Source organism: Colletes gigas, unplaced genomic scaffold, assembly GCF_013123115.1.
Source record: "Colletes gigas isolate AHSC1104 unplaced genomic scaffold, ASM1312311v1 Colletes_gigas_Sc00003, whole genome shotgun sequence".
Lineage (NCBI taxonomy): Eukaryota > Metazoa > Arthropoda > Insecta > Hymenoptera > Colletidae > Colletes > Colletes gigas.
This window is the reverse complement of record NW_025106632.1, coordinates 9,540,319-9,551,138: the sequence shown is the minus strand read 5'-3', so window position 1 is coordinate 9,551,138 and position 10,820 is coordinate 9,540,319. Positions and strand designations below refer to the sequence as shown.

The window sequence follows — 10,820 nt, the reverse complement described above, 5'->3', positions numbered from 1 at the left end:
TATACGTATAATTTTCGGGTGATGGTTTAATTAGTCCCGTGATAATCCCTATTCACTCCGTCTCCGTTTTTATCATCGTTTCTGGTGAAAAAAGCACATATGTGTATACCTGTAACGTCTCTTGTGTTCCCCCGGTTCAAAGGCCTGTCCCCTTCGTCTGTCTATTGTTCATTATCTCTGTCTACTTCGCATAGGGGGCGATCTTATATATTTTCGAGGGATTCAGAACTATAATGGCGTGAAAACAAAGAACGTTGCTGCCGTCCGGAACACCTGGCTGGAACGTCTTTGCTCTTTAAAAGGCATTCGCGCGCTACTCGGAATTTACCTAAGGCGGTGAGAATTTCGGTATATAGAATGGTGGATACTGAGTGTATTGGAAGTGCCAGGAAATTTCATAAATTAATAATGGAAACACGTTTCGCCTTAAGAAAATAACAACTCCCGGAAATATTTCTTTTTCTCTGTACGAACTGACACCTCAAAGTAACATGGCCGTTTTCTTTATCTACATACTGTCGCAAAATAATATTCCTTCCTACAGTATCATTTTACTCAGTGTCTTTCCCAAATATTTGTCGTCCAGAAGTATAAAAATCTCTTTGTGTAATTGTTTTCCAAAGACGAATTAATTGGGACTACGAATTATGACCTATACGAGTACTTGTCGAAACGCAATCGCGAAAGACAATCTCCCTTTAAGGAATATATGAAATCGACTTCAAAATTATTTGGATTTATTCGTTTCAACTATATCTAATGTACAGCAAAGTCCTCTTTCAATATTCATATTGATTATACCTTAGGAATTATTAACTGAAAGAATGTAGACTTGAACAAAATTTTCCTATTAAATATACTATTGTACTTTTAAAATGTGCAAGTAGGGGTATAGTTGAAAAAAAATACATAATAAACTTTTCTAAGAATGTTTGAACAGTGTATTAATTTAATATTGTAATTATATCTGTTATGAGCCAGAGTTCTCGTAATTAATAAACATGCTTCGTCTCTTCCACAAACTATGATCATGTAGGAATATGTTATTGGAATGGTTTTATTACAAACCAATGTGCATTAAAAAACTTATTATGGATAAACTGAACTCGAGTTTATTATATTACTTATAATCATATATTTACATACTACAATGATATCCTATATTGTGAAATAAATGTATGTATTTATTTATCAGGAATGTTCTCCAAACCCTATAAAAATGAAACCGTATTAAGTAAATTTTTTAATAAGCAACCAATAGTTTTAAATAATACAATATCGCATAATAATATAAATTTTTAGAATCATTAGATGATATAAATCTAGGTAAATGCTTACTGCTTTCTTATAAACTGAGCCAGTTAATGCATCGTCTCTCTCGAACATTGTATAATCCCAATGTGTACTAAGCTTTCTACGGAATGGCTGTAACAATATAATGCAATTAAATTAAATATAGAAACGTAAATAATAAAGAAAAAAATTATAATATATGACAATGCTGTAATAACTGAAATGGTATATTTGAATAATTGATCAATCGTCACTTTACGTTTATTCACCAGTGTTGTATAAAAAGAAGAAAATTTAATGATACATAAAGTCTTTGTTTTATGGCACAGGCTCTACATATTCTTATTACGTAATCGTATAGGTTAGATTAGAAAAACAACATACGCATCCAAATAACAGATCATTTACGTGGTATGGAACTACTTGTGGTACCATGATCGCAACACCTAGTATAGCAATTACTGGTAATATCTCATACCACATTTTGAACAAATCTTTTTAGTGTTAATACATCCAAGTCGTACTCCGTTGGAAAATGTCTGCGTAACCAATCTGATCTATACATTATACCACAGTGCTTCTCAACCTATGAATCATGACAGTAAGGTAGATGGTGCCTTATGGTACCTTGTGTACATACTGGATCGTTGAGCGGCACACCATTTATCGATTAGATTGTCACTAAAAGAAATTATTGAAAATGAAAATTGAATTTAAATTTTTTGTTATATTTCATTTTTTTCAATTTAATGTATGTTTATAGAGTTATCAATTTATAAAATTGGACATTCTCCTTAAGAATGGCACTAGATATAGGTACCGTACTAATTGTAAATATATGTATATACAATGTATATAGAAGTTTCAATCGCACATGTGTTTATAAATGTCATCATAGAACATCACGTCTTACATTATTAGTATTATTTTTTGTTTACGTTTAAGCAAATCAAAATTGTTTAAAAATAGTAGAGATGTAAATTATAAAAGAATGTAAGATCTTCGTTTATCGTTCAAGTATCGTTTTGTGCATTGATAGAAAAATATAGAAGGAATCACAAATATCTATTAAATTATTTTGATATAAAAAATAATTCGGATAAGTTTATGAAAGTATTTTTTCGCTAGTTTCAAATTAAAAGTTTCAATTTTTGCGTATAGTTAAATATGTTCCCGATGATCAATGTCTACCAATTAATGATATACAATCAAATTCAATATTGTCTTGTTAACATTTTCTCAGGGGGTTGTACGTACAGAAACAATACAATAAACCGCAAACAAAGGTTTTAATAAAGCGTGCTCGAGTGTGTGAAATATATCATAAAATTCGATATTTTACATTTATCGTAAAATTTATAATAACGCTTGTTTGTGTTGTTACGAAACGTCGGACTGGTCGATGCAAATTTTGGATAGCTCCCTCCGCAATGTACGATACGTTATCATAAAGTTCACGACGATACATGACACAAGGTATACATGTTTCGATTAAATAAAAGCCTTTTTCACGCGATTAACTGATTCAAATTATCCCATGACGCGATTGGGTTTACATTTTGATCTCATTACTTCATTCAGAAAAATGGTAAGTGGACGATGAAAATTTATTTAACAGAAAAAAAGATTTTTAGTAATTATACATTTTTTAAGCCAATTTTCGATCAGATCTATGCTTAAATTAAACATTAGATTCCCTTTGATTTTAGTGAAACATTCGTATAAAAAATGAAATTTATTTTAATTCACGTAATTATTAAGTAAGTTTATTATTTATTACTTTTGTGTTATTGCTATCATTATTTTTTTTTTATTGTATTCTATTTTAGATTAATGTAATAGCTTGAAAGCAAATGTAAAATTATGTTTTAGGAGAGTCTAAGGAGAAGCTTCAAACCACCAAAGATGCTAATAAAACTGTATTCTCTTTTCATTCTGATACTGGATCTTGCAACACTTTTAATTGGGATTTTCTTTGCTATTTTAATTGCAGTGTACAGAACATTTAGACCTCCACCTTTGAAAAGTCTTCATGGGGAAGTTGCAATGGTAACATAGTCATTGTATTTAATTTAAAAATAATTTGTTTTATTCATTATATATCCTCTTTTTTATTCAGATTGTTGGTGCAGGACGTGGAATAGGAAGAGAATTAGCGATTCATTTGTGTCAGTTGGGTGTTAGTGTTGCTTGTGTAGACATTAATGTTGAAAATTGTAATACTACTGTGCTAAGTGCCTCACAGGGAATAGGGATAGCTAAACCATATATTTGCAATGTAACTATTAAGAACGAAGTAAGTATTATTGAATATAAAATTGATATTCATTGTGTAAAAGTCATATATTAATTAAATTGTAAATCAATTATAATAGGTAGCTCATACAGTGAATATTATTCAATCTCAATTAGGCAAAATTACAATGCTTTTTCATTGCTGCAGTATACCTAGCCCTAGAGCCTTAATACAAGATCGACCGGAAATAAGACATACAATTGACTTATCTGTTATTAGTCACTTCTGGGTAAAGATTTAATGCACTGCAGAGATAGGCAAAATTTTATTAGTTTCTTGTGAGATGAGTAACAAATAAATATTTCTTTATCTTTTATTCCTTATTTGAAACTTTTCATCGAGATAAGAATTTTCTCCATCTCTGGTGCATGATATATACTTATATATATTATATAGTATTATTAGCATTATAAATGTAAACAATAACTTGTGTTTTTAGTTATTGGAAACAGTTTTACCTTGTATGGAACAAACTGGTAAAGGACACATAGTGGTCTTGTCTTCTGTTGCTGGCTTATCGGGTGGTGCCACTGGAGGCAGTAGAGTTCCTTTGTCCACCGCACAGTTTGCAGTTCAAGGATTAGCAGAATCACTGCATACAGAATTAAGACATTCTAATAGTAACATTATAATTACTTTAGTTCATGTTTATCCGTTTATCGTAGGCGCAGAAGCTGCTAAAGATATTCGTTTTAGGTAAGGAATGAAACAAACAATGTCATATTGTTACGAATACTTATCATTTTACGTTTTCTACAGAATACCAAGTTATTTCGGCACAATGCCCGCCGCGGAAGCGGCTAAGCAAATTTTAGACGGCGTACGGCGAAATTACGCGGAATTTAGTGTACCTGGTTATTTACTTTATCTGGGACACGTTCTTAGGTAAGTTTACCATTAATATCGCCAACTACGTAAAGAGTTTAAAAGAACCAACTTATGTGTAAATAATATATTTTATATTTCCAGAATACTTCCAAAGAAAGCATCGTTTATGTTACGCGACTTACTAGACACAGGAGTTGACTTTGGATGATATTTTGTTTTTCTAATCAAATATGAACATCCGCTTTCCTTATATAACTATAATACATATTATGGGAAAATGTACAAGAGGAGTTTCAAATTTATATAACAGAATATTTTATTTACCTTTTCTACATTGTTCGATCATTGAAATGTCACCTGTTAAACATCTCCCTTTTGTAACTCTTGTTTCATAGTATTGATATCAAATATACTACGTATTTAGGTAGATAATAAAAATAATACGTGATATGTAACAGATGCGCTAAGTAATTACGAATAATCTGTAGAATGATTTGTTAATTAATACAAGAAATAAAGATACACGCACATACGCACACACACGCAAACACATATCATATAAAATATGATAAATACATTTATGGCATTTAACATTTAAATGTAAGTCAACAACTATGAGAATACTTACTTTTTGAGAATCATGACATCTGTAAGATCAAACATACATCAAGTTGAACATTTATCAAACAACACGTATCTATACAGCGTAAATCATATATATTTTGTGAAACAAATAGAAAACATTATCACATTTCACACTGAAAAAATGGTCTATATACATGGTGTTGTAAATGATTTAACGTGGCAAAATATCTATTTTAGGTGTTTGATAAAAGATTCTTTAGATTCGATTACCAAGACTGTGTACAAACTTGTAACTATGTATCGACATTTAGATTTTTTACCAGCAATTTTGTTGCAAACTTCACGAAGAATGCCGAGTATTAATAAATATATTTTTGTATAAACATAGATATTCAATTAACAATGATAATCGTGTTTGATCCCTTTTAAAATAAAATAAGCATTTGCATTGAAATGAATCGTTTCTCATAGAGTTATGAATGTCTTGATATGTAATTAAGAATATACTATATCATGAAAATAATGTACTTATATATATATATGTATTTAAATGTAAGCAAACTATTATTTACAAAACCAGAATTAAAATGGGATTTGTCAAAATTATAAAACAAATTGAATTTACGGCAAAATTCTGAATACGAAATATTTACATGCTGCATGTGACGATGAATACGTGGATCTAACGTTTCAGATCGTTATGAAATATGAGAAAAAAATAATTCATGATTTACAATGTGAATTCGTTAAAGTTGGGACAATCTGTAGATGATGATTCAAATCCCAACACTGGAATGAGTTTATGCTAATCTAAACCAGGGGGGGCTGGTTCTGAAACATCAGTTTCCATTGTATCTGGTTTTTGTTCGATCGTATAATCACCGGGTGGTGCCTGCAAGAAATTGAAGGAAAAGCTGTTTGGATCAGTTCATATATTTATTTTTTTTTTTTTTGTTTGTTTTTCTTTTATGATAGTATAAAAATCGACTCTTTATATACAAGTATTTTTACTCACAATATCAAATTCATCATGCATGTCGCAAGGCGATTTACCCTGTATAACATCCATTATCGATTGTGGAATGTGCGCTTTCTGAAACGTAACAATCATATTTTTTTTTACTCTTTACTCGTTAACAAAGCAATACAATTGTTAATACATTGTAATAATGATACTCACCTGATTTTCAGCAAAAGCTTCGACGTGCGCTAGTAAAGGAGCACGTAAATTGGAGGCCATCCTTAACGCCTCGGCCAATTGTGTCGGAGGAAGTTGCAAAATGACCGCAAAGCTCTGCGGTTGCGTGCGCTCGCAACATTTTACAAAACCCTCCCAGACTTTTGGTTGCTTCCAAACTTGTTTCAGAATTAATCGTTGAAGTATGTTCATAACGAATCCGCTTAACCTTGGATACAAAGCTAGACTTTGTATTACTGTACGCATTAATAATGTAGGAAGCGGTGTCATTTCCATGAGGTGTTGCATTACAACGGCTACGGTTTCTTGCGTGTACACTTGTTTTTCAGCGAAACACAGAGACGTAGCTGCAAATCGATATTATTGCATGACCATAGAGTAAGAAAGAAAATGATTTAAAACAGGAAGAACAAAAATTAAATATCTCCCAACCTTTTATAATCGTTTTTAATTCGGCTTTACTTGGATCTATATTATGCAAGGCTATTAAAAGTTCAGCAGGCGTGATTGGAGAAGTGTGAGGTACACCGCTTTCGTTATTATGGGTACCCAGTAATCTATTGAACACCTGTGGAAGAATCATTGAAATACAATACTCACTTTTTTTTAGATTTGGATAAACCTTCTTACGGACACATTTACCTCTTTAACAACAATAGGATTTAATTTGATAAGTTTCGGAAGGGCAGCTATAACTTCTTTCTTCGTTAGGCCATTCAGAACTGGTATCAAAAATCGAACATCGGAAACTCTTGTCTGATAAAGTTCTCTTACTCTTGCTACTAATTCTGAGCTGGGCGCAGCTAAATACGGAACAATGTATTAAACATAAAACACCGTGAAAATATAGAGATTTGAATTGCAGGCTTACATACATTTCTCTGTAAGAATATGAATAATTCTTGTAACCAGCGTTTCTGCGCCTTTCGGGCAATTTTCAACAAGAGCTAACAGCTGTGGACTGCCCATTCCTAAAGACCTTACTGGTCCTTCTACTAATCTAAGAACCATACGTTTTACATCCGCGCTCATTGATGTATAAACTCTTGCCAATCTATAAGGATAATATCGATAAGAATTTACGTTTATTTTTTCAATACGTTCGCTAAGTAAGTAACTTACTCATGGATTAAATCCTGGTGCTCGCTCAGAAGAGCGAGGTACAACCCGAGACAAGCTCTTGTAGTCGATTCCGTCCACTGGATTTCTACTTGCGGTCTACCCCGGTCTTGTCCAAAAACGATTTCGGGTGGAGTGTGAAGTCGTAAGAAACCTAAATAAAGAACCGCGTACTCTTCTATGAGTTTACTTAATTCAGGACGACTATATAGCTGACAAACTAATTGTATAGCAGCTTCCCTTATCTATTCGTAGACAAACAAGATTAGAACGTTAATACAAAAGTGTTTAAAACACTTTGATAACACGTGCTTTACAATATTTCATGCATCGTATAGCGTTATAGCTTACAGTGCTGTTCTCATGACCAGTATGACATAATAGCACATTCAGGAATACTAGTTGTTTTGTTGGTCTGCGAATGACCATGTCTTTTAATAATTGTAACGGTGTCAGTCCTCTTGTTTCATCGGAAGACATCATTTTTAAAGCCTCAACAGCATCTTCGGTAATTAAAGGAGCCTCCAAGTATAATCTGTTCCCAAATAAGTACACGGTTAATATTATTTGTCTTATTGTTGAATATTCTATTAACTCTGTTACCTATTTAACAGCGTGTCACGATCTTTGCCTTGAACCAGATTTATTGCCGATACTAAGGTACACAACAGAAAGTTGTAAGCCTGATGTGGAGCTTCTTGAGGCTTTGTACACAATGTAGTTCGTCTTTGGAAACCCTGAAGTAACGCATATTCTTCGTACAACCAACCTAAAGCTAAGTCCAAACGATTTCTCATATCATCGGTAATATACCGTATTACTGCTTCTTTAATATACGGATTGAACGTTGCGGCTAGAGTTGTTAAAATTTTTGATCTGAATCGAAATAATGAGAAATGAATAATGAGAATTCAGGTAGAAATACATAATATTATTTAAGAGATAACGATTACATAAATTTGTATACCTGATAGCTGCCACGCCACCGAACACGGCTATCTTTTCGGAAAGTAGAATTCTATTAACAGCCATCAGCAACATTTTTTCTTTTATTTCCTTCGACAATGGTTTTGTAACTTCAGACAATTTCAAAGCTTTTAGACGATTTCTCGCTTTTGCAAGTGATTTTTCGTGCGCTTCCAAAGATGCCTTTGCCTCTTTTTCTTTCTCTCTGTCTTTTTCACGTTTTCGTTCCCGTTTCGCTTCGGCCACGCTAATGGTCGGATTTTTGACTAAATCCTCCATTACAGCGTCTTCGTCTTTAGCGTCTTTTTTCTTTTTCGCTTTGGCTTGTTTTATTTGTGCAGATAGCAATTTAGCAATCGTTTGACGTTGACTATTAATATCGGTCGTTGAAGTAGGCTGATATTCTCTTTGGAAAATTGTGGTCATTGTGTCTGGGACCCATGCCTGTGAATGAAATCCAAGTTTCAAAAAATTAAAAAATAGTTGCTTCTATGATAGTTGTATAAAATATATTATATACCATGCTATCCATTACTAAATCTGTAGCAATCTCTACGCTTAATCTTTCTGCAATAAAGTTCTCTGAAAGTTCCAGTAGTTCAGGTAATTTTGGGGCAGGTACTGGACTGGGTACAATTTCTGGTTCATCTGGTATTAAAGTAGTGTCGATTTTAAGGCGTTTTGCAGCTGAAACCGCAGCTGCTTCCTAAAAATTATATGAATTAATTTATGAATAAAGTCTCGTTTATTGACTTCGTAACTTACTTGTTGGCGTTTCTTCATACGTCGAATATCTTCTGGTTTTGGATAAGCCTTAATTATTTCTTGTTCTTTAGCCCCAAGTTGTGTTAATTGTTTAGCTATCGTGGACGCGAATTCTATACTCGCTGGATGCTTCATCAATCCTAACAGAGTTAATTTCAGTTGCTTTTGCACACTAGTTACTTGAGAATCCGATAACGTTGGTGGTAAATCGTGTTGTAGCCTTTGCAAAGCTGTAATTTGACATCTTTTAGTTACAAACCGAATATAAACACACTGTCCCCAAAAATGTTACCTTGTATTACGCCTGACATGAATTGAGGTCTTGTTTTGGCAATCAATGCCAGAGATCCCATGCATGTCATTAAATTCACGCTGCTCACATGCGGAGATCCATGAAATTTAATTAATAAATCCATTACGTCATTAGCTTCTTCTTCTAATTTTCGTCTACGAGCTATTTTTAAAGTCAATGGGATATCTTCTAAAGAAAAATCATCTGGTTTTTTTGGTGAATCTGGATCTGGGTATGTTTGTATTAAAACAACACCCTCGAGGAACTTTACAGCTTGTGTCCTAATTCTAAAATATAAAAATGTCTAGTAACTTAAAGTTGACTGATGCAATAAAAAAATAATTCTGATAATCTTTTTACCCATCATTATCACTATCGATCATATTTATGATCTGAATCTTTAAAGCGCTAAGTTGGGTCCACGCTACTTCCATTTCTGGAGTAACTGTAATGGCACTGGATATCCATTTCAATGCTGCTCTCAATATTCTGCCACTAGCTCTGAGAGCTCGTTTAGCAACAGCTGATGATTCGTCAGAAACTAATCTTAAAAGTATCTGAACCACACGTGGAATAATTTCTGGCTGTTTTATTCTACAAATATAATATACCAATAACAAAAGAATAATTACAATGTATTGTATAATATATTCTATAATCATAATTACCCAGCTTCTTCTATAAAACCTGTAACCGTTTTCCTAACTTCTGCATTTCTGTCTACAGAGAATTGCAGTGCTTCGTCCAAATATAATGGAAGCAATTGTGGTTCTTTATTAATTAAGATTTCTTGAACTTTACATAAATTTGTGACTTTTATATCTCCTTCTGGATTCAAGGAAGCTTCGTTCAACCATTCAACTATCTGTAAGATTTAATAGTATGCCAGTTTTCTTATTTTTTAAAAATTTCTATAGTAAAAATAATATATTTTTATAATTAAGAATTTTATAAATTCTATCACATCAAATACTTTTTTTACAAATTAGTCATAAGTATTCGAACAATAATTATCATAGTTTCGCGAAATGTATACGTATTTCTACATGTTACACATGCTCTGTTTGTAATCAAATGTATTTCAAAATTGTTGAGGTTATGGCACTGACCAAATCACCCGGTCCCTTTTCCAGCTCTGTTCTTCTATGTAATCGGGGGTCCATATTATAATTTTTAATATTCAAGCAAAAATTAAACTTTAATATAGATTATTGTGGAAAAAAGCTGTCGAACAGTTATACTCTGAAATTTCGATATACTGTAATTGGCTATGATTCAGTCAACGCGTATTCATCGCATAATTTAATGTTTGCTTAAGAGGCACATAATTTTTCTTATAATTAAGGTAAAAGTTTGTTTCTGTTTGATCTGTGTAAATATTTTAAGTTAATGAACAATAAAATCTATCTTAACATTCAAGGAAATCGCTTGCGTCGCCATCTTGGCATTTTTACTATCCCTGAGCGCTATAGTTTGAT

The 10,820-nt window shown here is 32.5% G+C and overlaps 2 protein-coding genes and 1 long non-coding RNA gene across 7 annotated transcripts; 1 reads left to right on the top strand and 2 right to left on the bottom strand.

Annotated features, from left to right (window-relative positions):
* Positions 1 to 1,093: 1,093 nt before the first annotated feature.
* Positions 1,094 to 1,885, bottom strand: LOC122404993. Its single transcript, XR_006259735.1, has 3 exons — positions 1,678 to 1,885; positions 1,339 to 1,425; positions 1,094 to 1,211 (listed from the first exon to the last, which is right to left on the bottom strand). It is a non-coding gene; the product is annotated as an uncharacterized LOC122404993 (long non-coding RNA).
* Positions 1,886 to 1,912: 27 nt separating this feature from the next.
* Positions 1,913 to 5,496, top strand: LOC122404992 (17-beta-hydroxysteroid dehydrogenase 13-like). Of its 5 annotated transcripts, none has more exons than XM_043409437.1 (8): positions 1,915 to 2,109; positions 2,537 to 2,881; positions 3,166 to 3,342; positions 3,413 to 3,589; positions 3,669 to 3,818; positions 4,029 to 4,285; positions 4,349 to 4,474; positions 4,559 to 5,496. In XM_043409437.1, exons 2-8 carry the CDS (start codon positions 2,831 to 2,833, stop codon positions 4,623 to 4,625), a joined length of 1,005 nt encoding a protein of 334 aa, XP_043265372.1. In that variant the 5' UTR covers positions 1,915 to 2,109; positions 2,537 to 2,830; the 3' UTR covers positions 4,626 to 5,496. The 5 variants fall into 5 exon arrangements, with proteins under 5 accessions (XP_043265376.1, XP_043265372.1, XP_043265374.1 ...); XM_043409439.1 differs by having other exon boundaries at positions 1,916 to 2,109; positions 2,537 to 2,769; XM_043409438.1 differs by lacking the exon at positions 1,915 to 2,109 and adding an exon at positions 2,200 to 2,213.
* A 168-nt stretch (positions 5,497 to 5,664) lies between these two features.
* On the bottom strand, positions 5,665 to 10,772 carry LOC122404991 (symplekin). Its single transcript, XM_043409436.1, has 16 exons — positions 10,452 to 10,772; positions 10,011 to 10,207; positions 9,703 to 9,936; positions 9,343 to 9,629; positions 9,051 to 9,280; positions 8,806 to 8,991; positions 8,287 to 8,729; positions 7,923 to 8,195; positions 7,671 to 7,854; positions 7,323 to 7,564; positions 7,076 to 7,254; positions 6,843 to 7,003; positions 6,633 to 6,768; positions 6,183 to 6,547; positions 6,018 to 6,095; positions 5,665 to 5,894 (listed from the first exon to the last, which is right to left on the bottom strand). The coding sequence occupies exons 1-16, from the start codon at positions 10,503 to 10,505 to the stop codon at positions 5,808 to 5,810; spliced, it is 3,336 nt and encodes a 1,111-aa protein (XP_043265371.1). The 5' UTR covers positions 10,506 to 10,772; the 3' UTR covers positions 5,665 to 5,807.
* Between the last annotated feature and the right edge of the window lie 48 nt (positions 10,773 to 10,820).

What these genes read in the sequence shown, in the direction of transcription:
- LOC122404992 (XM_043409437.1), top strand. Translation starts at nt 2,831, where the DNA reads ATGACGCGATTGGGTTTACATTTTGATCTCATTACTTCATTCAGAAAA. An exon ending in TTCATGGGGAAGTTGCAATG is followed by an intron (nt 3,343 to 3,412) that starts GTAACATAGTCA and finishes TTTTTTATTCAG; the next exon opens with ATTGTTGGTGCAGGACGTGG. An exon ending in ATGTAACTATTAAGAACGAA is followed by an intron (nt 3,590 to 3,668) that starts GTAAGTATTATT and finishes CAATTATAATAG; the next exon opens with GTAGCTCATACAGTGAATAT.
- LOC122404991 (XM_043409436.1), bottom strand. Translation starts at nt 10,505, where the DNA reads ATGGACCCCCGATTACATAGAAGAACAGAGCTGGAAAAGGGACCGGGT. An exon ending in ATTTAGTAATGGATAGCATG is followed by an intron (nt 8,730 to 8,805) that starts GTATATAATATA and finishes TTTCATTCACAG; the next exon opens with GCATGGGTCCCAGACACAAT. An exon ending in ATCCTATTGTTGTTAAAGAG is followed by an intron (nt 6,769 to 6,842) that starts GTAAATGTGTCC and finishes ATTCTTCCACAG; the next exon opens with GTGTTCAATAGATTACTGGG.